Source organism: Oryctolagus cuniculus, chromosome 14 (genome assembly GCF_964237555.1).
Source record: "Oryctolagus cuniculus chromosome 14, mOryCun1.1, whole genome shotgun sequence".
Classification (NCBI taxonomy): Eukaryota; Metazoa; Chordata; class Mammalia; order Lagomorpha; family Leporidae; genus Oryctolagus; species Oryctolagus cuniculus.
Window position 1 is genome coordinate 42858579 of NC_091445.1, and position 27720 is coordinate 42886298.

General features: G+C 38.9%; 1 protein-coding gene across 2 annotated transcripts in view; it reads right to left on the minus strand.

The window, feature by feature from the left end:
• Nucleotides 1-27720, minus strand: part of DNAH5 (dynein axonemal heavy chain 5) — a 335739-nt gene that overhangs the window by 49202 nt on the left and 258817 nt on the right. For both annotated transcript variants that reach the window (XR_007922507.2, XM_051853566.2), the window contains exons 56-65: nt 22142-22373; nt 20881-20995; nt 20154-20330; nt 15875-16078; nt 12696-12875; nt 7265-7402; nt 4591-4726; nt 3701-4017; nt 2800-2955; nt 1628-1810 (exon numbers count right to left, since the gene is read on the minus strand). Coding sequence is in view for 1 of the 2 variants with exons in the window: in XM_051853566.2 (XP_051709526.2) it covers nt 1628-1810; nt 2800-2955; nt 3701-4017; nt 4591-4726; nt 7265-7402; nt 12696-12875; nt 15875-16078; nt 20154-20330; nt 20881-20995; nt 22142-22373 (1838 nt within the window). In the remaining variant the exon portion in view is untranslated. The remainder of the gene's footprint in view (nt 1-1627; nt 1811-2799; nt 2956-3700; nt 4018-4590; nt 4727-7264; nt 7403-12695; nt 12876-15874; nt 16079-20153; nt 20331-20880; nt 20996-22141; nt 22374-27720) is intronic.

A 27720-nucleotide genomic window follows, 5' to 3' on the forward strand; every position in this document is an offset into this window, starting at 1 on the left:
TATTCATCTCAGCTTAAAACAAACAGACTTTAAACCATTCATGGAAAATAGAATTAAAAGATTATTCTACTTAAAAAATTTTGAAATTCATGTACATAAAAGGTGCTTGACAATTTCATGGAAATGTATAATATTAAAAAAACTATGCATAAATCTCAAAAAATTTTTGTAACAAAATTAACTTATTTAATTCTATTTTCCCACAAACTTTCTGAAGTACCCTAAAAACCTAAGACAAGGATAATATTCAGACTGCCCTCAGGGACCCTTATCTCCCTGAAGCCAAAGCTATAGATAGAAGCAGAGTTAGGGTATCTCAGGAATTTCACCTGCTCAACCTCCCATGCTGCTGATCAAGAATCTCAGCCCTTTCTGGAGTAATTAAATGCTAATGCTAACTTTCCTCAGCCACCTCTATTGAGATTTAACTCAGGACTCAAAAAATAAATCAACCTATAAGTACCTATTTTGAAGGCTCTTATTACCTCCATAGCTTGTCTGTGGCAGGAACTATGTAACACTGGCATGTGCCATGCTGAGGTCAACCAACCAAGTGAATGCATAAAGCTGAATTAAATGCCCTTAATGCAGCTTCAAACCCCATGATTCACATGCTACAAATTAAAAATAAAGAGAAAAATTCAGAAGAAAAAACAAAGGGAAGGAGAAAGAGGTAAACGCAGGATAGGGCTCAGAAGTATGATGCAATCAACAGAAAAGGTAAAGATAACTGGAGGATAAATTCAAAAAATGTTGCCAGTGGTCTTAATCTAAACAAATCTTCAGGTCTGTGTAGACACAGCCATTAAGTAAACTAACTTTCTCATTGCTATCTAACCCAGGAGAAAATCAATAGCAACGCTAAGAGTTCAAACAGTTTCACCATAATAGTCCCATTAAAATCCTCTACATTGCTCTACTTAAGCCTCACATGTTCCCTAGGGAAAATGCTGACTCAGAGAAAGGAAGTTTATAATCTGAGCATTTTTCACGAGCATTAAGTTATCTCACCAAACAGAAGGAAGCAGCCATATAGTTATGCTTCCAGAACATAATTAAGTCAGGAGCTTTCAGAAGGTGCACCAGCAAGCTCCAGTGGCACAAACTCCTACCTCCTCACATCAGATGCCATCACAACACACACAGAGCTCTACTGGGTAACAAGCAAACATTGACAACATTGTTATCTGTGTTTAACATTTTAATTTTGTATCCTAAAAGCATAATAATGAATCAAATGAAAGGAAAATTTGGATATGTGTTAGAGCACTGAAAGCCAAAAAGTGAACAGAATGCACAATAGCATTTCTGGAAAAATAAAGCCATTTATAAAGCCAGGATAATGATGCTAAAAATGAGATTGACATCGACATAGTTATACCACTACTCTGCATAAAAGAAATCAATTGGTATATGTAATTTATTTATAATATATAATATTTATTTATAATATAATAAATATAACCATATTTATAACATATGGTTAGATAATTAATAATTTTAAGACCCTTAAGAATTCATAGAAAACAGGACTTAAAAAAAGAAAAGAAATTCAGTCCCATTGCCGCTATTATCATACCTAAGCTTCATCAATGCAACACAGAAAAGGAGAACACCCTTCACCCACCTGCTTCTCTGTAAGGATAACTCTCCCAAGTAGCTGGTCTTCTAGACCTTTCATGGTGACAGTGAAATCAATGATGGAGGTGCGAGCACTTATTTCAGGGGTGTAGGCTGGATTGGGCAGCTTGGTGGTAATATAGAGTCTGAAACCATCCATAACATCTACTTCTTTGTCACCAACTTTCACCTTCAAAAAAGGAAAAAGAGAAAGTTCAAACTAACAAAATATAGACACACCTTACTGTCTTTTAAACATAAAATTAATTACTGTTTAAATAATTATGTAGCCAAAGATCGTTTGTATACTAAACAAAGAAATGGTCATTAGATATTCGTGGGCTTTTAAACCACTGGGATGGATGGATATATGGATGGATGGAAGGGAGGGAGGAAGGGAGGGAGGGAGGAAGGGAGGAGAAAGGGAGGGAGGGAGGGAAAGAAGGAGGACTCGAAGGAGAGAGGGAGAAGGGAAGGAATGAGGGAGGGAAGGAGGAAGAGAGGAAAGCAAAATGGAAGAGGGGAAGGAGGGAAGGAAGGAAAGAAGGAAGTTCAATATATATGTTGCAATAAATATAGAATTTGGCACCAAAAATTATTGTGATCATACTGAAGAAAAGAGATGGGTCCTTCACTCAAAATGTGTTGAAGTTCAAAACTAATAATACCACATGTGGCCAGAAGACTATGAAAAGACTTATCATTCACATAATGAGATTTTCTGGGGAGAACAGAGAAGGTTCCCAAGCAGGTGCCCAAAATGGCTTTAGTCAAAAAGGGGCATCTAGTGTATGGTTTTCTGGTAGTTATAGGAAAAGCTGAGAGGAGGGTTCCCACATCCAGGCATGGACAAGGGTTTGAATAATTAGAATTTGTAACCAGGGCCAACGAAAGGAGCAGATGTGATATAGGAGAGAGGAATAGAGGGGTTTATAGGCTGATGATAGTCAAATATGAAAATGGAGTTGGTTTCTTTCTATAAGAATGAAACAGATAATTCAAAAAGGATTGTTTTTAAGTACTTTAACCTCCACTCCAGAAGTATAAAAGAGAAAACAAATATCTCTCAACGCTGACTCCAATTTAACTCGTTGCCTATTGAGAGAATTCCATCTGTTTCACACATACCTGGCCTCATGGCGATTATTCTGCACATTGTTATCACCAGGCTTAACCTACCTTAAAGGTAGACCCAGTTTTAATGAAGTTTCTCTCCAAAACATTATCCAGGGCTGGATCTAGTTCCTCCCCAACATCTTCAATAAGCAAGGGCCTTCCAAGGGAAAGGCTGTCCTCCAGGTGGTTTCTGAAGTATTTGTGGTTTAGCGAAGTGACCTAGAAAGAGGAACACAAGAGGACTCTTGTCAGACGGTCACCACGCTGATCCGATGGCAGGAGCCAGGTACTTCTCCTGGTCTCCCATGGGGTACAGGGCCCAAGTACTTGGGCCATCCTCCACTGCCCTCCTGGGCCACAGCAGAGAGCTTGCCTGGAAGAGGGGCAATCGGGACAGAATCCGGCACCCCGACCGGGATTAGAACCCGGTGAGCCGGCGCCGCAAGGCGGAGGATTAGCCTAATGAGCCACGGCGCCGGCCTTCAATTATCTTTATATACAGAAGATCTACTTAGTATATACTAAGTAAAGATTTCAACAGTTTGTCCACACAGACACACAAAGTATAGAGTACTGTTTGGGTAGTAGTTTTACTGTTAATTTGCATACTACAACACATTAAGGACAGAGATCCTACATGGGGAGTAAGTGCACAGTGACTCCTGTTGTTGATTTAACAATTGACACTCTTATTTATGACATCAGTAATCACCCGAGGCTCTTGTCATGAGCTACCAAGGCTATGGAAGCCTCTTGAGTTCACGAATTCTGATCTTATTTAGACAAGGCCATTGTGAAAGTGGGAGAACATTTTAATATTAAGATTTAAACTTATATCCACTACTGCTCTACCTGGGATTACCAAATATTGCTAAGATGTTAAAATATTTTATTTATCTTGTATTTTTGTTTATCTGGGCAATAAAACTTAGCTGATAACAGAATATATACATATACAAAGTACCTGGAGTTCATTTTGACTTTCTTTGTTTTTAATCCAGATCTTTCCTTGAGTCTGTGGATCAATTAGCAGAGGATAGCGTGATGCCTTTGTGACAATGATTCCATTCTGAATGGACAAGTCATCATTTGGCAGACCTTGGAGGTTCCATTCACCAATAGTAGGAGCATCAATTAACATCTCATTGAGATTTAGATCATTTCCAAATGGAATTTTCCGAACTTTCATTTCCTTTTTCCAATCATTTAACAGCAAATCTCGAAACTCTTGGTTAAATGGACCAGAATAAGAGAGAAAAGCCGTAGCCAACAATACATCTCCTAAAACAGAAAGTAAACATCACTAAAATATTTATGATTATCCTTGTAATTGTGCATATAATAATTTTTATAAATAGAAGACAACCACTGTTTTAAATCAAATTCTACAAATCAAACTGTGACCAGACCATACATTGTTGTGTGCTAGAAAACAGACAGTAATTTGGTTCATTGTTAAACAGGGAAACAGGGTCCAAAGGGTCTACCAAGTCATAGCTGCTAGCAGTCAAGCATTGGGTTAACTGGACTTGTTTTGGAAGGGAAAGGATTAAGTTTAAGGAACACAAAACCTCAGAAGAAAGAGCTTTCATTCAAAGTGCCTTGGATCAATATCCTCATGTGTTTATAAGAGAATGCATAAGCAACCTGATGATAAGATGTATAAAGATCTTAACAAATCTAATCAGGATAGAATCAATACCAGGCCAATATCCATCCCTCTGAAATGGTTGGGGACACACACACAAACACAAGTTTGAAATAATCAAGGGACGTATTTTATTCTGATTAAAGCTTCAACTTGCTAACTGATGCAGCAAGCACATAATTTCATTAATAAAAGAACATACATACCTACAAGTCTCTTAGTTTGTGCAGCAAACTCTTTACTTTGCTCTGTCCATCTCTCTTTTTCTCCAGCCAGGCCACTGATCAGTGTGGAAGCTGTCTGCATCTTATGCCTACACCGTTCTGCATCTTCAAGCAAGGTCTAAGAAGGCCCATAATCAAAAGAAATTCTTATTGATATAAATATGTCCCCTGGATCAAAAGTATAACTTTAAGATATTATATATTGGCCCTTCAGATACATATGAGCCATTTTTTCTAAAGAAGGTATAAGATTTCATGTCCATGTGTCTGTCAGCTCAATCCTGTGTCTTATGTCTCCTCCATGGAACTGGAAGTGACACTTCCAGTGATGTTTTGAGCCAATAGTAAGACTCTACTCAGATGTTAAAAACTGAGATAATAGAAATGTCTGCATTATGATTTCACTGTGAAAACAACAAGTATTCATGCTAAGATCATATAGCAATAAAAAATGAAAGAAATACATATCCCTAGTTAAAAAAAACTGGAAGGTGTCTCATGTTCAAATTCTGGTATCACTGCTGCTTACCTAACTGCACGCCTCATTTTACCTTAGAGGAAACTTTAGATTATCTTCAGATTTGATGCCCTGAGGCTCCTGAACATATTTCAGCTACTCTTGATTCATAGACCCCTTCCTGTTATTCCTGGCATCAATAAAAGTAAGTTAACCCACACTTCAACATACTGTTGTTGCTCTCTCCTTGATTTTTAGAAATGAATGATTCCATTCCTCTATATTTAAAAGACAAATGCTAATTCTATTTGTAAAGATTTGTACTTATCAAATAAAGTCGGTATTGCCAAAGACTAAGCTACATGACCAATCACTAGACACTCATTTATAATAACAAGAAATTTAGATATAGATCTATAGATAGATGCTGGCCTTAAAATTTTAAGAGAAATTTTTAATTTTTCATTTATTTATTTTATTTATTTGAGAGGTGGACAGAGAAACCACCTGGAGGACAGCCTTTCCCTTGGAAGGCCCTTGCTTATTGAAGATGTTGGGGAAGAACCAGATCCAGCCCTGGATAATGTTTTGGAGAGAAACTTCATTAAAACTGGGTTTACCTTTAAGGTAGGTTAAGCCTGGTGATAACTTACATAATCAGGTGCCTTAAATCTCTCAAAGCATTTTAGCTGAACACTAACATATAAGGCTTGCTGGTTTCAACCTCACCTCCCTCCCCTTAAGACACTCCACAACTCCAGCAACTCTAGCACACACAGTCTCCTATGCAAGTGCTGTCTCTGAATCTTTTTAAAATTTTTTTAAAGTTTCATTTTTTAAAAATTTATTTGAAAGGCAGAGCTACAGAGAAAAGAGAAGAGACAAAGAGATCTTCCATCTGCTTGTGCACTACCCAAATGGCCACAAAGACTGGGGCTGAAAGCCAGGAGCTTCTTCCAGGTCTCCCAGGTGAGTAAAGGGGCCCAAGCACTTGGGCCATCCTCTGCTGCTTTCCCAGGTGCATTATCAGGGAGCTGGATCAGAAGTGGAACAGTCAGGACTCGAACCTGTGCCCCTATGGGATGCAGACATTGCAGGCGAAGGCTTAACTTGCTATGCCACAATGTCAGCACCAGAACCTGAATCTTAAGCTACATTAGCTCTATGTTAAATCTGTTTTGATAAACAGGAGTGTAATTCCCAACTAATATATCAATTCCCAATAGAGATAGAATTAGTATTAAATAAAAAAAAGAGCTAGAAGCTAGAAAATACATGAACCTGAAAAAGGTGCTAAGGCTACAAGATATGCATCAGTTGAGAAGGCTATAGATGTCCCTGTCACTGGTCAGTTACACAGTAGCCTGAAGCAAACATAAGAAAACCAAGGTCTAGTATGGAGTGTACCACTGACCAGCTCTAGGACCATGAACCATTCTCTTCTCTCTGGGTCTCAGTTCCATTCTCTAAAATGAAAGTAAAAATACCCACCCTGCCTACTTTGAGTGTTTTTGAAGATTAAATGAGAAAACATGGTGGCAGGCGTTGCAGCATAGCAGTTAAGCTGCCACTGGTGCATCCACATAGAAAATAGGAGTGCTGGCTCATGTGCAGGCTACTCTGCTTGCAATCCGGCATCCTGCAAATGCGTCCTGGGAAGCAGCAGATGACAGTGCGAGTGTGTGGATCCCTACCAGCCATGTGGGTGACCCAGATGGAGTTCTGGGCAAGTGGCTGTGGCCCAGCCCTCCCTGGCTATTGTAGGCACTGGGGAAGTGTGCCAATACGTGGACATACTCTCTCACTCTTGCTCTGCCTTTAAAGTAAATGAAAAATAAAAATAAACACTTATACAAGGGGACAAAGTAGGAGGACACAATATGAAAAACACACACAAAAGAATGCTACCCAAGGTGCTATTACCATCAATATTATCATGAATGAAGAAAGTAGCAATTAGGTTCCAGAACTGACTGTGGTCCTGGCTGACTGTTCTGACATCCTGCCAAAAGCCCTTGGTGTCTGTTAGAAACAAACTCCAGGGTTCCGTGACAGATTATATGCTGTCTATATGCTATAAATAAATTCAGTGAATCTCCAGCAAAAATCTAACCCTTGGAGAGAGAAAGTACAAAAGGAATGAGGAGTTAGAAAAGCCAGGTGAGTGTATGACAGCCCCTCCGCTGACAAAGGAGTTACCTGCTTCTCGGTCATGGCCTGTTCATACTCTGCCTGTACCACGTCGAGCTCTGCTTGCTTGTCATCCAGCTCAGCCTGTGCCTTCTGCAAATCCAGCATGGCTAGGACGTGGCGATTTTCCTGCACCACCAAGTTGGCCTGCACAGGACACACACAGAGTGAACTGGCAGGTAGCAAACTTCCAAACGCTCCACATTTCAGTCTGAGAACTCAGTAATGTCACATGTTTGAAATTTTTCTTTGTTCTACCCCTGAAGCATTTCAAATTGCAGTAAGTCAAGACCAAATCTTCATGCAAGGTAGCCATAAAGGTCCACAAGCAGAAAACTGTAGTTCAGCAAATCTTTTCTGTAAAATGCTATGTAGTAAATATTTTAGGATATTTAGGCCAAGAGACAAAATCTAACCATTGTTTAGGTACTTATTTAAAAAACCATTTACAATAGAAAAACTAGTCTTATTTGGTGAGCCATACAATCAAATTTCATGAGTGGATTTGTTCCAAGTGATGAGATGCCTATCCTCAGATCATAAAATTATAATATTAAATGTGCATAGACAAATTGTAGAAATTTTAATGTTAAGAGTTGTAGAAAGAGAAAAATCTGGATTCAGTAACTGACTCATGATCATTCAATTTACTTATGTATTACTAAACAATGGTGCAAAAGTGGTACACAATCAGCAGAAACTGCTGCAACTTTTGATCTTTTCTCAGCCTAGCAATGTGCAGTATAGTCCTCTCTGGCACTGCTGGGCAAGGATGGCAGGGGTGTTGCAGCTCCCTGTCAGCTCTGTGATCACAAGGGGAAGCAGTTCACAGCCTGTGTGCCATGAGGCTGAGCCATGGAGCTCAGTGGGTGAGGGGATTTCAAATGGCACAGTAAACCTATAGTAACATTGAAAAATCCTAAGTCAAACTATTTTCAGTACAGATACTCTTCTACTTCCAATGGGGTTGTATACTAGTAAGCTCATCATATAGTCAAAAAATCTTAAGTGCAATCAACAAATATCAGGAATTGTCTGTATTTAGAACTACCTGCCTATGATACTCATTCCTGCTGATGCATAACAAAGGACAGAATTTAGTTATTCATTGAATGTAAAGATATTGGTGTGATAGTGGTCTTCACGCTGTTCCTGTAGTTACCATGTATTTCTTGACTTGCAGAAAAGCAGAATTAGTACCTTCAGCTGTGACTAATTAAAAATATCTGTACTAAGAGAGCTGCTAAGATATAATCAGAAGACATAATCAAAAGTAATATTAGAAAAAGATGAGGTATAAAAACTAATTCATGCTTACAGGAACGTAGATCCTTTAACAATGACTGTTAAAATCAACTTTCTCCCTTTCAAGTCTATAAAATGCTAAAATTTACATTAATGGAAAGATCTTCTACTAGATACCATATTCTTTCTGAGCTTTGAAAAGATGATTTTTTTTAAATGTGATAAATTTCTCTCCTTTCTCAATACCTCGAGCTTCCAAATTTTTGCAGAATATATCTTTAAGGAAAAAGTCACAGTTCTCTAATTGACTAGGTTCAGCGGCAGGAAAAAGTATAGCTTTAAAATTATAATTTAAAAGGAATCTAACTCATGAATGCCTTCTTGGCTCTTCTCTGAAAGCAAGGCCACTACATCAAACAACTCACTGAGGTTACCCACCAGTGTCAAACTATAACAGCCCCAAAGATTTTGAATACTCCCTATCACTTTACTCAAGTCAATAAATTTTCATTTAAATCAAGCTCTCAAATATTGCCAATGAAAATCCTTCCAACTGCTCAACATATGAACTCTTTTTTAAGATTTAATTATTTATTTGAAAGGCAACACTACAGAGAAAAAGGGAAAGAGAAAAAGAGAAAGAGACATTTTCCACCCAATGTTTTACTCCTCAGATGGCTGCAATGGCCAGAGCTGGGCTAGTCTGAAGCCAGGAGCCAGGAGCTTCTTCTGGGTCCCCTACATGGGTGCTGGGGCCCAAGTAACTGGACCATCTTCTGCTGCTTCCCAACATGCATTAGCAGGAAGCTGGATTGGAAGTAGAGAATCTGGGACTCAAACTGGCACCCATATGGGATGCCAGCACCACAGGTGGCACCTTAACCTGCCATGCCACCATGCTGGGACTTCAACATATGCACTCTAAAACTCTGCAGGTCTGCAGGTTACTTAAACTGAGAGCCTTGGTTTTCCATTAAAGTACTGAAAAATTACTTCTTAGGATGTATGTGTGTGTGTGTGTGTGAGAGAGAGAGAGAGAGAGAGACAGAGAGAGAGAGAGAGGAGAGAGAGAGAGAGAATATTAAACAGAATATATATAAAAGCCCACCTCGAATACTTGATACATAACAAGTGTTCAGTAAATGATACTTGGTATTGTCCATGTCTAATATTTGAGTATCTACTTTTTTAACATCCTATTTATTTATTTACTGATTTTTCAAAGAGAAGTTCAAACAGAAACTATAATGAGCTTTGGTGGAATGTTATTGTTAAATAACATTAAAATGCTATTGTTAAAATTAGTATTCGTTTAAATGTACTCACTATTAGAAGTCACTTTGTCCATCTAAACGGATTGCAAGATGAAAGAGAATGGAACCTGTCTGGGTTACTAATTAGTGTCAAAGAGAGTGCACCTGGAATTGGGCCATGTCCTTTTCAACTTTTATTTAATAAATATAAATTTCCAAAGTACAACTTTTGAATTATAGCAGCTTTCCCTCCCCATAACCTCCCTCCCACCCACAACCATCCCATCCCCCACTCCCTCTCCCACCCCATTCTTCATCAAGATTCACTTTCAATTATCTTTATATACATAAGATCAACTTAGTATATACTAAGTAAAGATTTCAACAGACTGCAGACACGCAGACACACAAAGTATAGAGTACTGTTTGGGTAGTAGTTTACCGTTAATTCGCATACTACAACACATTAAAGACAGAGATCCTACATGGGGAGCAGATGCACGGTGACTCCTGTTGTTGATTTAACAACTGACACTCTTATTTATGACGTCAGTAATCACCCGAGGCTCTTGTCATGAGCTGCCAAGGCTATGGAAGCCTCTTGAGTTCACCAATCCTGATCTAATTTAGACAAGGCCATAATCAGAGTGGAAGTTCTCTCCTCCCTTCAGAGAAAGGTACCTCCTTCTTTGATGGCCCATTCTTTCCGCTGGGATCTCACTCACAGAGATCTTTCATGTAGGTTTTTTTTGTTTGTTTGTTTGGTTTTTTTTTTTTTTTTTTTTTTTTTTTTTTTTTTTTTTTGCCACAATGTCTTGGCTTTCCATGCCTGTGAAACTCTCATGGGCTTTTTAGCCAAATCAGAATGCCCCAAGGACCGATTCTGAGTCCAGAGTGCTGTTTAGGGCATTTGCAATTCTATGAGTCTGCTGTGTATCCTGCTTCCCATGTAGGATCATTCTCTCCTTTTTAATTCTATCAATTGTTATTTGCAGATACTGGTCTTATTTATGTAATCCCTTTGACACCGAATCTCATCATATTGATCAATTATGAACTTAAACTGATCACTTTAACAAGTAAGATGGGATTGGTGCATGCCACATTGATGGGATTGAATTGGAATCCCCTGGCACATTTCTAGCTCTACTGTTAGGGGTAAGTCTGAGTGAGCATGTGCAGAACTGTACATCTCCTCCCTCCATTATTCCCTCTCTTATATTTAACAGGGATCACTTTTCAGTTAAATTTAAACGATTAAGAATAATTGTGTGTTAATTAAAGAGTTCAACCAATGGTATTAAGCAGAAAAAAAGGCCATGTCCTTGACCCCTCCTCATTTAGGAAGAAGGAGCATGCAAGGGAAGTCCTCAAGCAATAAACGAAGTGAGAGACCTAGGACTGAATTTCTTAATGCAGTCAGGAGAACCACCCAAGGAGAATTTGCACTCCCTTAACCTTTTCTCTCTGCCCAGGCAAGTGCAGGACCTATGTAACTGCAGGTATTTTCTGACTGATATAGTGGGGACTGGACAAGCTAAACAGTCTAAGATGCTGGATGCTCAGAAGAATATAGGAAGGCACTCCCCAGAACAGATTTCCCAGAAAAAAATTTTCAGCTTCATCTGTAAATAGAGGGTCCCACAATAAGTAAAAGGCTTCCTTTCTGAAGGGGTACCCTTCACTATCTACTTTGTGATCTGCACAGTCCTGAGACTCCCTGAAGGCTGAACTATGGAAGGGATTACACACAGGAGAAAAACGTTGTTCTTACATAAGCCTTTTTCAGAATGTTCACTTTTAAACATTTCAGTTCATTGTACTTAAAATAACTACACATTGTTAATTTAGCTGTAATTCCACTTAAGACACTACGTATGCTTACTCACTGCAAAAGTATGCAAAGGACACCCTGTACTTTTCATCTGATATGGTAATTACAATTCAGCTAATATCAAAATGCCCATTTCTGAACCATGATGGAGTTTTCCGAGGATCCCAAAATCCATGTCAGTCAACATGATATCAATTATTTCTGTAAAACTCTCTGAATTGAAAGAATCTTTGTTCCTTTAAATTTTCCTAGAATCCCAAAGGCTCTGGCTACTGAATAAACTACCCTGGTAAATTAACAATTGGAAATAAAATGGGTCATACGATCCTATACCTATCTTTGTGCTACCTTTGGTTATTTTTTTTTTCATAATTATTATGTTTCTTGAGTAGTTTCAAATGTAAGTGGGTTTTAATAGGTGTTCTGGGGCTATCAGACTTACACAAAATCAAGATAATCAACCATGTCTTATGATATGATGTTGAGAAGTTAGCATTTCATTTTCAAAAAATGCACTTCCTCTCAATTTGATGGAGGCTGAATGTGTTGTAGTGGTGGGGAGTATATATGAATTAAGATAAAAATGTCAATTATTCAAAAGGAAACACAAGTCTATTCTCAAAGTCACCTTAAATAATAAAGAAATCAGTCTCTTTCATGAGCGACAAAGGAGGAGAACAGAAGAACATGTAACCCTTGCAACCAAGACCAGACACAGGCATTTTCCAGTCACCAGCATCCACATCATGACTCACTCACAGGGCTCCCTGGCTGGAGATCTTGAACATTACAGAGAAATTCTGTGCTGTGGTTTTCTATGTATTTTTTTTTTCAAGTTGACATTGTCGAAGAAAACTATCCAACAACCCACAATGGATTTTGCATGTTTACCCAGAGTCAGTCCATACTTACAGGATCATAGGATCCTGATTAAAGTAGAATGACAGAGAAGCACACACTATGCCTTGTCTTTCTAATACTCACTCTTTCAGTGGATCTGGGTACCCTAGCACCAGAGGCTAAAGTCTCTGGTGCTACTGTGAAAAGTTAGACCAGCTGACCTAGCACCTTTTCCCAGGCATGGTCACAATTCTACCTGGAGACATACCTTCAGGGGCAGCACCTCTTTGTTTATAGAGAAAAACGAAGCCATGGCTTTGGTCCAGGAACAAAGACCAGCTACATTCCCACATACGCGTTTAGCAGTTTCAATGTTGTAGTCTGCCATTTCAAAGTAAGGATTCAAAAGTTCTATCACTTCTTCATTGATTGTGTCTTTTGGGAATTGCTATGAAAGAAAGGAGTAAAATTGAGTAAAACACTTCTTTCCATGAAATCAAACTCAAATTATACTTGTATTTTGTCAATATGTCATGATATAAGGCAAGTCATAAAAATGAAAAACAGTAAGAAATGACAGCAAAGAAACGTTACTATACACTTTGTCTTCTGTGGACAAAAGATACCAACCCTAAATAAATATACTGGGATTCAGGGAATGAGTAAATTGTTTAGGTGATCAACACTAATATAATTATTCAAATTCCCAAAGCTATAAAAATTTCTTGACATTAATCCTAAATACTGGATTACAAATCCACAAGATCAACAGTGAAATACACATACACAGGTATGTTCAGCCTAAGGCTATAGAGACTTAGCATTTATCAGCAACTAAACATATAATACCTTTAGACAGAAGTTCTATTAAACTCAACTGAAATGTGAAGATAATAACTTGGACACTAGGCCTTGAGGATAATGAATTAATTTTTAATCACAGAACTATCAAAAATATGAGAGAATTAGTAACTTCCGAAGGGATGAAATTTTAAAGCAGTGGCAGAAACAGATTCAGAATGCCTTCCTGTATTAGAAAGGGCAGACTGGACAACGAACAAAATTGGAAATTGAAAGTGGTATTTTCTCTTGAGTGTGATTAAATACTTTCTAAGTAGAAAGAAATTGAGCATCCAAACAAGCATATACCATACAGACTAGAACACACTTTCATTCTGACCTCACTGAAGGCACATTTCCTTTATGAGACTTGAAAAATAGTGAAGCCAGAAATATATCTAGAACCAACAGAAGGGTAGACCATGTGACAAGAAGACAAACAGAAAGGTATGATCCAAAAGCAGTGGCCCTCCCACCAGGCAAACAAAGTAGGCTTCTTGTGTCACTTGCCAGGATTCTACTTGAAATCCAATTCCACTGTCACAGAATAGCATAAGTATCTGGGACCAGACTGTATAGCCCACTGCTTTCATAAGCTACTCATGGTTATAGTTGCTGTAAGGTACCTCACAAGACTCTAGTCATAGCAATCACTTGGGCGATGTTGGACTGCAAAATGGAATAAAGTTAGCACTAAGGTTATAGCTTAGACAATGGATCTGAATTGGGTATTCTCAGTTGTCTCAAGATCTAGGTATGAAAGCTAAAGCAAACCTTCTTAGGGAAATAAAAAAAAAATTCATCTGGCTTATAGATAGACAAAGATCTCCTAAACTCAACACAGACACCAAAAGTGCTGCTTAGGAAAATATTGACTAATTGGACTACATTAAATCTAAGAATTTCTGATTATCAAAAGACACTATTGATAGGATGAATACTAAGCCACAAAGTGGCAGAGATGTCTAAAAATATATAAATGACAAAATAGTCATGTTTAATATCTTAAGAAAATTCTACAAAATAATAAAAATAGGCAAGAGTATGGAACAGGCCTTAAGAGAAAAATTCCCAAGATTATCATTAAATATGAAAATATTTTCAAATTCATGAGTCATCAGAGAAATGGAAATTAAACCCATAATAATAAAAAATACTACAAACCCACCAAAAGAGCTAAAAGTAGAAATTGATGAAGATGTGGAGAATTCAAAACTGACTGGTGTGTACATTTATATAATCACTTTTGAAAACTCAGTGGCATGATCTACTAAAGTTGATTAAATGTACATAATCTAAGACCAAGAAATTACACTCCTGAGTATAAGAGCCAACAGAAATGTGTACATGCAAGCACCAAATAACATGTAGACAAAGAGTCATAGCTTTATTTATGTTAGCCAAAAATCAGCAGCAACCCAAAAGTCCATCAAGAGTGCATGGGCTAAACAAGTCAAAACATGTTAAAGTGTTCATGCTAGGGCTCATTCATACAGGTTCATGAGAAATTACTGTTAAATGTTGAGGTATTCTGTAAACCAGTTGATAAACACACCCATTATTAAAATTAAATTATATAAACTTTTAACTAAATAAATTATATTTAAAACAAAGTAACACATCTGCAAAACTCATCACTTTCTATTTTACTACATCTTACCAGCATCTTTTTGAGGTCATTTGTACTCTTTTTATCTACATCATAGATATAATAATAATGTGTTGTTATGAACCTTTTCCCAGCTCTACCTTCAACAACATAATTTTGGTAGCTTGAAGTTGCCATCGTCAGAGTTGTTACACCATGATAAACATTATGATAGTGAATAAATTTTTCCTTCCCATCCCACCAAGAACCAGTTGCTAAATATTTACCACGTATTCATATCCTTGAAAGTTACATAGCAATGAAAAATAAGAATGTAATTCTGTCTTTGGCAACAGTAAGAGTGACTCTCATAGACACACTGAACAAAAGAGGTCAAAACCAAAGGGTTCATAATAAAAGTATGGCTTCATACAACTATATTTCAAAACAGGCAAAATTAATGATCAGGATAAAGGTCAAAATAATTGTTATTTTAAGGGATGTTACTGACTGGGTTGGGGAATGAAAGTGATTTCTGGGAATCTAGAAACACAGTCTCTGCTTTCAATATTCATTAATAAGTATGTATGTATGTAAATAATCATCAAGTAGTGCACTTGGCACTTCTGCATTTTGTTACATGTAAGTTCTTTCTCATAACAAAATTAAAAAGATATAAATTAATATTAAATAATCACTACTGAGGTCTTCAAAAGATACATGTATGCATATATTGATATATATTATGCACAACATATATATATATACATATATATTATCCCCTAAAAACAATTTTTTTCTTTTATTACAGTATGGAAATATGTCAGGAAAATCTCTAATGCTTACAATGTCTGACACTGGAAGGAGAAAGCTCTACTCCAAAAGAAACACTTAAATACATAATCAAAATAAGTACGTAGAGTTAATTCTTCTTAGATTCATAAGATAACTCTGTTAACAGATTCAGATACCCAGTGAAGACCGAGTCCCCTCTTAATCCATCATGATTGACTACCAACCTGTAAGTTCTGTAAGAAGTTGCCTGCAGTCATCAGTTTTAAAGATTCCTGCCAGGAGGGAATGGTACAGCTTCTTTCCAGGTCAATTTTCACCACGTTGACTTTCCTTTGAAACAGCAGCAGCACACAGTCCATGATGCGCATGATGAGGTGAGGGGGCCTGCCCAGTGTGCGCACAGTTGCGATGTCAGAAGGCTTGATCGTCTGGTAGGAGGGAGGAGGAGATGGTCATCCAATCTCAGATAAGAAAGTGCAGACAAATTTTTAGTGTGTACATGCAGCTTTTTCAGCAGAGAACAGCAAGCATCTTTCAGTTAGATACAGAATGATAGGGTCTAGACACATATTTCATCCCATAGCAAGACACATCTGCGAAAGTTCAGATTTTTACAATTCAAACTGACAGTGAAGGAGAGAAACGTTGGTCAGCAGATAAGGAGCTGTGACTTCTCTAAAATTGTACAGACCACTTTGTGTCAGAAAAAAAGAAAAGTGTAATCTGGGGGAAAAAATGCTCAGCACTTAAACAGACATCAGGGTTCGAAACCAGGAAAAATACAGCACTGGTGGTGCTTTTTTACTCATTAGCCATGTAGGTCAGGAACTTACCTCTCTCTCAAGCAACTCAGACTTGTCACAGTGGACTGACACCAGAGGGTAGCCCCAGGGCTGACAGACTGAATAATTAGAGGTTTCTTAGCTGGGAACTGACCTTTAAATAAAGGCACTTGAGAAACAGAGTTTCACAAAGCTTTCAGAAAAGTTCTATTCTGTTCCCAATACAGATATTCTTATAGAGTAAATTATTTAATACTCACATAAACCTATTTTGGTTGATAATAATTGCTCTATCTATAAAACTCTTTATAAAAAAAGAATACAGAAAATACTAACTGTAAGAATCTACTACAGTGCCATCTCTAGGAGGAATAATGTATATTCACTCCTTTCAGGTCTTAAAAACCTTCCACCTAGTTTGCATTTACAGCCCTCCTGTCAAAACAAGGTAACTGATGTCTATCCACCTGCTCAAGGCTAACCATCTATTCTCAGAGGACTGAGAGCACGTACACACCCACACCCACCCACATACACACACATACACACTGAACTTATTAATCAGGAATCTAACCATATTCCTTTAAAGGATTGCTTTAGTACGCCAGCATTTCAAAAGCTAGATAGCTAGAAATTGAGGAGAATCTGTGGTAAAGAAATGGAAGGGGCAGTGGATCTTTATTTTAAATATTTGGTTAAAAAGAAAGGGGAGAAATAGTTAAAAAAAAAAAAAAACAGTGGAAAATAGTATCAAGTTAAAATGATAGAAAATGTTAAGACCTGGGCATGCTTACTCTGTACTGCCTTTAAAAATTAGCCTTTTCAGGGCCAGAGCTGTGGCACAGAAGGCTAAGCCACCATGTGGAGCCACTATTCCATATAGACACCAGTTCACGTCCCGGCTGTTCCTCTTCTGATCCAGCTGTCTGCTTATGGCCTGGGAAAGCAGTGGAAGATGGCCCAAGTGCTTGGGCCCCTGCACCTGCATGGGGGACCCAGAGGAAGCTCCTGGCTCCTGGCTTTGGATCGGCCCAGCTCTGACCGTAGAAGCCATTTGGGGAGTGGACCAGCAGAAGGAAGACATTTCTGTCTGTCTCTCCTTCTCCCTATAACTCTACCTCTCAAAAAAAATCTTTTTAAAAAAAAAAAAGTAGAATTTTTAGACAGAATTGGGCTTAGTATTTTAGGTATCCAAATACAAGGGTTTGGGGGCAGAGCAGAGCTGACATTCACCCTGGACAGTTGAATACTGAACTCCTCTTTTCTTTGCAGATAGAGTAATATGACTTTTGTAATCTCTAATACACCATGACAATATGACAGTTATTTAACACCTGAGGGTTTTTTTTTTTTATTTTTGCTTTCAGCAGCTTAAATCAGATCAAGCACCAAGATAGGAAGAAACATTCTTTGCTATTTGATGCATGCATTAGAGCAAACTGATGTCAAATGCTATAGTCTGGATGTATCTGGAACTTTCTTAGAATAAACTATAACCATTTTTCAAGATTTCAAAAGTTCACAAGGAGGTAATAAGATGGAGACAGGGGACTAGCACTGTCACACAGTGGGTAAAGCCGCCACCTGCAGTGCCGGCATCCCATATGGATGCCGGTTCAAGACCCAGCTGCTCCACTTCCATTCCAGCTCTCTGGAATGGAATGGCCTGGGAAAGCAACAGAAGATGGCCCAAATGCTTGGGCCCCGGCACACATTTGGGAGAACTGGAGGAATCTCCTGGCTCCCTGCTCCTGGCTTCGGATCAGCACAGCTCCGGCCATTGCAGCCAGTTGCAGAGTGAACCAGCGGATGGAAGACCTCTCTCTTTCTCTGCTTCTCCTTCTCTCTGTGTGTAACTCTTTCAAATAAATAAATAAATATTAAAAAAAGAGATGGAGACAGGACCAATGAGGGAAATTATCAAAATCTCTTTCATGCATCCATCACCATGTCCGTTTCCACACATTTCTACACTGATGATTATGTGGTTCTAATTGGTGGTAGAGAGTACTGAATTAAGGGGATAATGGAAAGCATTTTTATAATATCAAAAAGCATGCCAAACCTTTTAAATCTAGGGAAATCTTAGTCCTTTGAGCAAGACTTGAGATGCCATATGCTTCATTCCTGTGCCTTGAATTTAATAAGGTTTGCTAGGATGCTTTGTACTATAATCATCTTCCCAATGCTGATCAGAGACTCTCAGTGAAGCCAAAGGGCAGGGCTGAGAGGGGAGTAATTAAGGTTCCCCCAAATTGGAGAAACTGAAAACCCAGGTTAGTGCAAACAGGATACAGAAACAATAACAAAGATGTGTCACATGGAAGAGCAATGTGAGAAGTGGGAGAGATGAAAGAGGCAATATCTTATGAAATCTTTTCATTTGCAGCAACACAGATGGAAGTGGAGACCTTTGTGGTACCTGAAATAAGCCAGGCACATGTAAAACCAGTACTGCGTGATCTCACTCACATGAGGAATTGAAAAACCTTGGTACCACAAAGCTGAGAGTGGAAGGGCAGTCACCAGAGGCTGGGAGAATAGGCAGAGAAAGGATGGGAAAAGATTGACTAATGGGTATGAAGTTGCAGTCAGACTGGAATGAGAAATTCTGATATTCTATTGCATAGTCAGGCAACTATAGAAGATTATGATATACTGTAAATGCATTTTTTAATTCAGAAGAAAGGATTTTGAATATTTTTACCATATAGAAATCATAAATGTTTGAAGAGACAGACATGTTTACTTTGATTTGTATATTGCCAAAATATATAAGTATCAAAACTTCATGTGGTACCCCGTTAAATCCATCAATTTTAATGTATCAGTTAAAATAACTTGAAAATAAAAGAAATCCATAGGTTGTATATTGACACAGAAAGCCTAAAAACTTAACTTGAATCAAAAAGACATAGAAATGTCTTAAGGTGCACACTAACAAAGTGGTTAAAAAACACATTATCAATAATGAGTGATGCATGCTTGATTAAGGTTAAATAACTTGAATCTGCAGCAGGCAGATGAGCAATATTCCATTTCTCCAGTCACTTTCTGGGCTAGGAATATATAATATAAGGGAGTAGATGAATGAGACTGAAGTAAAAACAATCTTGAGTCCAGAATAATCTTAAATTGAGTCTTCAACACTATACCAGTCCTTTAAAGGTGTGACCCAGTTCACTAAACACATTTCACTTTCCCACAACCAAGCTTCTTCATAATGACACTATTTCTGTCTATTGCCACACAGTGGTATGGATTAATTGCATCAGAAGCCTGCTCAAACTCGGTCATTGATAAGCCTCATTGGAGCAATAGCTCTCTCCTTACCCGGATAATGCACAGATACAGAGATTGTTGTATGTTACATATAACCTACTCCAGTGTCCTCAATGAATGAGTGACAAATGCTATTTTGGAAAGTATGTGAGACTTTCCCAGTGTCACACAGCTTACTGATGACATCGCTGAAGTGAAAACTCAAGATCTTGGCCACCATTCAATGACAAAGTAAGGAGAGGAGATGTTCAGTAGTTTGTGCCAAATCTATAAAGAGCTAATAAGATCTCCAAGCAGAAAACATTACCTGAAAGAATTCCAGTGGGCAAAGCTTTGATGTGAACCTGAAGAGCGTTTCCTTGCTATTATTAGTATTTGCTTGCCTCCATCTTTCTCCTGGGCCCTAAAGTGGCGTCTATGTGAGGTCACACAGATTTACCTGCAACGCTGCTTCTGCTTCTTCTAAAGCGGGCTTTGCAGCTTTCAGTTTTTCCTCAGCAATGGCTTTGTCTTTAGAGATGCTGTCCACAATGGCCTGGGCTTTGTCCTTCACCTTCTGAACCTCAGCCTTGACCTTTTCAGCAGCCTGTGCCTTCATTGTCACTTCTTTTAAGACCTAATTCAACACAAAACAAAAAGAACTTCATCAAAAATTATCAAACAGGGGCAGGTGTTTGCCCAGCAATTGAGACACTCATGTCCCATATCACAATGTCCAGGCTTCATCCCCACCTCCAGCTCCTGGCTCCAGCTCCCTACCAATGCAGACCCTGGAGGCAGCCATGATGACTCAAGTACTTGGATCCCTGCCACCCAAGTGGAAAACCAGGATTCAGTTCCTGGTTCCCAACTTCAGTCTGGTCCAGACCTAGCTGTTGTAGGCATTTAGGGAATGAACCAGTTCATAAATCATTCTCTCTTTCCCTCTCTCTAATAAATTAATTGATTAGTTAAAGGAGGAAACAACAGCCAAATGTGTATTTTGTTTATTAATTTTATCTAATTACCCAATTGTTCATATATAATATTGAGATTTTATTCTAATGGAAATAAATAACCTATACTTCCATAGTTATGATGTAGTAAACATGCATGAATTGTTCCATGACTCCTGATGAGAACTGGAACTCAAGTAGAATAGGGCATGTATGTATATGTCCACCCACCATGTCAGCTTTATCATTGGCCACTTGCAGCTCCTTCTCTTTTAGTTCCAGTTCTTTGCTCAGGGCTGCAACAGACTCTGAAGCTTCTTTTAACTTTTCTAATCCAGTGTTCATCCTGGAAAATCCAAGCAAGCAATGCTAAAATTTGTGGTACTTTGGCTCCATTTCCAAGTACAAGTCCACCAATAGAGTAGCAAGAGTCACATTTGAAGAATGAGTGTATGCAAACAGGAAACAAAAAGAATGTAAGTCCAGGCTTAACTGAAGACTAACACATGCATTCTCTTCACAGGCCACGAGGGAAGAGTAAATGCCCTAAAATGTGCTCCTGACATGAGGAACAACAGTGGATTTAGCATCTGGACCTACAAAATAGTAAAACTTCAATGACTTAGACCTCAAGTGCTTGCAGCCCTTTCCTAGGAGAAGGAAAATAAATAACTGTTTTACAATAAAAATTAAAGGTCCAATTACATTAAAAGAAGAAAGATTTGAATTCAAGAAAAGAAACAAATTTAAAGTCATCATAAAAGTTCCAGAAAGGAACTAGCTGCCTCTCTGAACCTGAAATAATGTGATCCTACAGATGGGAGCCCTCAGAGTCACTTCATTTAAACATTCACTCAGGGATCCCTAACATACAACCCTGACTGGTTCTGGCCATGTACAAGTATAAGGTCTGTGTGTTCAGAAAAGCACACAGAACAGCAGTGAAATTTCAAAGGAACTTCAGTGGAACAGGGCATTCATTGTGCAGCCAACACGTACAGGGGCCAGGCTCTTCTAGTCACTCAGAAGGAGTTGGATAAGAAGAGGGAGGAGGAGGTGTCTGCATTATCAACCTCCTTACAGGCCTATCACTTCTACAAGTTTGCCATTCAATATCACAGGAAAGCGTAGGCCACATTAAAGCTTAATCACAGTTTATCCTATTGGGCAACAATTAAACCCTAGGAACCATGAATAACTCCCTGGAAAGGCTCAAGAGGAGAGTTTCCCATCTCAGTGCTGTTCACAGTTTGGCCTGCATAGTTAATAACGGCAAGGAAGGAGGGGAGTTGTCCTGCTCCCTGTAGGATGTCCTGCAGCATCTGTGGCCTCTCTCCACTGGACGCTGTTAGCATCCTTCCCTGGCAACCCCACCACTCCAGCTGTGACAAAAGTGTGTCTAATCATTGCAAGATGTCCACACCACAAGGAGCAATCAGCCCTAATTGACAGCCACTGCTAATGTAACTTTGGAGCTGGACGTCACACTTACCTGTTGGCCAGTGTCTGCACTTCCATGTGCTTTTCTCCATATATGAACTTATAACCCTGAATAAAGGAGAGGTATGACTTGGGAGTCACATGGGTAGAGCGTCGAAATCTCTGGAAGTAATCGACACACTTCTCAGCCACCCCATCCTGGAAGGAGCCCATGCACTGAACCACCTCCTTCTTGGTCTCCAAACTGCAGTCAATATGATAGGAGGAGAGGAAGTGTTCAGACACTAGAAAGAGGAACCATGATAGTGTGTGAAAGATGGTTGTGAATTATGATTTCAAAGTTAACTGACTATTTTTAAAAGACAGACATTTCTTATGGCTGCACATGGATTTTCATAACCTCAGCTAAGTAGATCTATTTCAACAGTTTTGGCCCCAGGCCTGGGACATCAACAATTTTATTTTCCTTCTCAGGTATAAATATATAAAAGGCTTGAAGCCTATCATCGTTCTTTGTTCTCTAGTGCTTGTGCAAAGAAGTCTCTACCAGCTGCAGGTTCTGGTCAGCAGCCAACCTGCTTTATGGTTTGCATAAGGATAAAGGTGTTACAAATAACTCAGAAATCAATGCCCACCTGGTACTCATTCTTAACAGTCCCATTTATTTTTTTTAAACTCAGACCCTGTCAGACCTTTAATTCCCCTGGTTCTCACTGCATCTGACACATGAAAGTGTCATTGCTCAATGATTTTATGCCTGGATCATCTTTCTCTTAAATGCAGCAACTCCCTATTTGTGGTTGGTTCTAATTTACAGCATCCTTTAGAAATGTTTGGATAAAAGTGTCCTGTTGGAGACCTTGATCTTTTCCACGGTACCAAACAGCAGACCAATTCTAAGAGGACATTTACTGCTACAAGAACAAGCCATAATTTAAGAACGTATGTGTTGAGTGTCTTCTATATAGCCCCCGCAGTGAGGAGTGTCATGGAGTGGAAAATAAATATGAAGTTTGGTCTCAATCCTGAAGAATTTACAAGGGTTACACATAAGGCAGTTAAAATTAGCAAAACAATATATATCTTAGAAGAAATGGCCAATGTACATAAGAGTTGTAAATAGAAAACAGCCATTAAAAATGGAGAAGAAAAAGAATCAAGGTTACAGAAAAGAAGACAACTCTTGGGACTGATGTTGTGGCACAATGGCTTAAGCCACTGCTTGTAACACCAGCATACCACATCCGAGTGCTGGTTTGAGTCCCAGCTATCCCACTTCTGATCCAGCTTCCTGCTAAAGTGCCTAGAAAGGCAGCAGATAATCACCCAGACACTTGGGATCCTGCCACATGGGAGACCAAATGCGGCTCTGGGCTCCTGGCTTTCACTGCAGCCATCTGGGGAGTTAATGAGCAGACTTTAACCTGAAACTTTAGACAAAAAAGGAGGGGAGGAAGTTTCTTGATGCGGTGGACATGTGTGCAAAGATAAGGATGATTAGAGCCTGTTCTCAGGAAAAGAACAATAAAGAGAAGGTCTAGTGAAAAGACTACAAGTGAGTTAGGACCACACTGTAGAAGGATGATGAATTTTAACACAGTACAATTCATTCATTCAACACTGTCAGGCACCAGCAGTTGCTGAAGTAGTGAGAAAAAAAAATAGATATGTAGTCATTGACTCCATGGGTTTTTTTTTTTTCTAAAAAGACAAATAAACATTAATCGAATAAATTACACAACTAGACATACAAATTACAAACTGGTTAGCCTCAAGAAGGAAAGGTATAATATGACTGCCTTAAGGGAACACAGCAAGAAACAGAGGAAGATTTCCCTGACCGGGGGAAGGCAGCTGAGCCACAATTATCCAGACAAAGGAAGAAGGATGCAGCAAGGAATAGGAGAGAGACTGCATGGAATGAAAAATGACAAGTTCAAGGATCCAGGAAAACAAAGCCAGAAGAAAACATGAGTGCAGGTGAGTGGCCAGATCTTCCCAGCCGTGTTAAAGACTGTGATCTTTTTCTTGGGAGCAACAGAAGGATATGTAATGGTTTAGACAGAAAGCAATGTGATTGCATTTATATTTTCATCATTATTCTGTCTGCCATGTAAGATAGAGAGGAGACAGGTGAAAGAGGAGGAGAGATCATTAGAAAGCTATTTGGGTTTTCCAGGTGAATGACAATGATAGTTTGGCGTAGGATGTCAGTGAAAGGGAAAGAGTTGGAAAGATGCCACCAATATTTAGAAGACAAGGTTGACATAACTTGGAATTGGATTACACTTGAGACTTGAAGGAAGGAGAAGCATCATTAAAACAAAGAGGTTTCTGATCACCTATAGTAATGGACGATGGTGGTGTATTTTTCTGAGAAAGGGAAGTGGTTCAATTCCAGATATTTAGGGTTTAAGAGACCTGTGAAACATTGAAGAGAATGGTTCAAGCAGGCATATGAGACAGAATTAAAGCCAAGGGCCAGACCAGATTGGAGATAAAAAGTAGGGGGACATATTATATAAGGGGCAATAGCTAAGCTTTTCTGGGGAGAGAATCTGGAGTAAAGAAATGAACCCACCTTGCTCTGCAGTGTACCTGGCTCGGGAAGCAACATAAATAAATCAATAAATCCAAGCGTGCTTCAAAATACTCAAGGAAAATAAAAGTAACACAGAAGTTCAATTTGGCACAAAGCAAAAAATCTTGAAATCCATGCATACAAGAGGTCTTCAAAAAGCTCATGGAAAATGAACATTCTGTAAAACTACGCATGGATTTCAATGTTTTGTACCAAAATAAACTCACGTTTTAGTTTTACTTTTCTATGAACTTTTTTGAAGTATCATAATGTTTTCAATGAACAAAGAAATAGATTTTGTTTTAATTTATTTGACAGATAGAATTAGACAGTGAGAGAGAGAGACAGGTCTTCCTTCCGTTGGTTCACTCCCCAGATGGCCGCCACTGCCAGGGCTACGCCAATCCGAAGCCAGGAACCAGGTGCCTCCTCCTGGTCTCCCATGCGGGTGCAGGGGCCCAAGCACTTGGGCCATCCTTCACTGCCTCCTGGGCCACAGCAGAGAGCTGGACTGGAAGAGGAGCAACCGGGACTAGAATCCGGTGCCCATATGGGATGCCGGCACTGCAGGCGGAGGATTGACCCAGTGAGCCACAGTGCCGGCCCCCAAAGAAATAGATTACCACATGAAGATCAGCACACTTCCTAGGAACTATGGACACAAAATGAAAGTCCTCCCACCCACCCTTTGTATAATCTTGGCTTGGGATTTTGATGAGATCTAAAAGAATGTGAGAAATTAACAAAGGAAGGGTTGTAAAAGCAGGGATGATTGAATAGACACTTAGCAGGAAAGGCTCTATATTGAATCTAATCTCCTACATCATGGCATAGTACAGCATTTGCCACCAGAAATTAGTTTTATTGTTAATATCTCACATGATATTTTATAAAGTACTTACCTACTGATTATTATATCTTGTAGTATACTTTAATATAGCTCTGAAATGCTGTTTTCCTGTTCTTGGTGTAAATATACTGCTTCAAGGAATTTTAAAATCTTGTCCCAAGTGGGTATTTGGCTCAGCAGTTAAGATGCCACTTTGGATGCCCACACCCATATCAGAGCACCTATATTTGAGTCCCAGCTCCACTTCTGATTCCAGCTTCCTACTAATGCACACCCTGGGAGGCATTAGGAGATGGCTCAAGTACTTGGATGCCGGCCACCCATGTGGGAGCCCCAGAGAGAGTTCCTGGTAGCCTGGCCCAGCCTCAGCTATTTTGAGTCTCTCTCTCTCTCTCTCTCTCCCTCTCTCTCTCTTTCTCTCTGTCTTTCCCTCTCTCTCTCTCTCCCTCTCTCCCAACTCTTTTTTTCTCTGTCCTCTGCCTTTCAAATAAATAAACATAAGACAAAATTTTATTGCAAAAATCTTGGGACTTAGACTTTTAAATCACTGGTCTTTTCTCAAATCTCATAATACTGTACATCTATATTTTAAACAGTTAAAATATTCTATGTTTAAAAAGTTACCTAATGCTACCTAATGGAAAAAACACTATCATCAATATTATTATGCTAAAAATTAAGTTTTGTTTTAAAAAAGAAAAATTAGAGAGCAAAAGAGAAAGTATGGTTTCTGGCCTCAGTTCTGATTCTTAAATTTTTTTAAAACTAAGTTATTTACAATACAAATTGACAAAGAGAGAGGAAGAGACAGAAAAAGATATCTTCTATTTGCTAGTTCATTCCCCAAATTCCAGTAACAGCCAGGGCTGGGCCAGGCTGAAGCCAGGAGCCTGGAACTTCATTCAGGCCTCCCACATGGGTGGCAGGTGCCCAAGTACTTGAGAAATCCTCTGCTGTTTTCCCAGGCACATTAACAAGGAGCTGGATCAGAAGGAGAGCAGCAGGAACTCCAATGGGTGTCATGAGCAGAGGCTTGGCCCTCTGAGCTACAGTGCTGGACCCTGCACTGAATTCTACTGGCTTCTTCCACTTTTAACAAATTCCTCAGCTTCACTCTCTCCAGTGTTTCCATCTCCAAAGGGCAAGAGATGGGTTAATCAGTGGTTCTCAAACTGGGTACCACCAAGTTACAGAGGCAGGTTTGGGGTATGACAGGCAGGGTAGGGAGGTTAAGGGGAAGATTCCAAAACAACCTCTCCTCCATATTTCACTGTACTCTTTTCTAGTGTTACCTGTAAGGAATTAGTGGGAAATAAGGCTTTCTGTACAAAGCATAATAATTGGACAAGTTTGAAAGCCACAGCCCTGAATCAAGCTTTTCTCCTATTATCACGAAACAGCTGGTCAAGGATGAGATCTAAGTACCTACACCTTCTATAACATCAGATAATATCTCACCAGAATCTCAGAAAATTGTAACTAAATGTATGATCTTTAACATTCCATGCACTACTTCTGTGTTCCAATTTCATTCATGGAGTAAGAGAAATGTTAATGTTCCACTGGATGGGAGAAGTAGAGGCAGCAATGATTCTAGTCCGAGAAGACAGTGGATAACTAATATCCTTTGTCAAAAGCATAAACCATCAGAGGACTGCTGGATAATATTTTCCTCTTTGATTTACAGCACAGCAACATCCAGGATAGTCCACAGATATATTAACTATTCTGAGGTTGACAAACCCACTCAAAAAGGACACAATTATGTGGGCATTCATTTTACCTAGTGATTAACACACTGGTTGGGATGCTCAATGGGTTCAGGTCCCAGCTCTGCTCTCAATTCCAGTTCTAACCTAGCATGTGCCCTGGGAGGCAGTAGGTGATGGATCAAGTAGCTGGGTCCCTATCATCCATTTGGGAGACCTGGATTGGGTTACTGGCTCCTAGCTTTGGCTTGGCTAACTCCCAACCATGTAGCAACCGGGAAATGAATTAGTAGATATGAATGTGTTTGTCTGTCTTTTTCTTTCTTTCTTTCTTTCTTTCTTTCTTTCTTTCTTTCTTTCTTTCTTTCTTTCTTTCTTTCTTTCTTTCTTTCTTTCTTTCTTTTTCTTCCTTTCTTTCTTTCTCTCTCTCTCTCTCAAATAAATAAATTTAAAAAAAAAAAAAAGAAATAGGAAACACAATCTAAAAGACT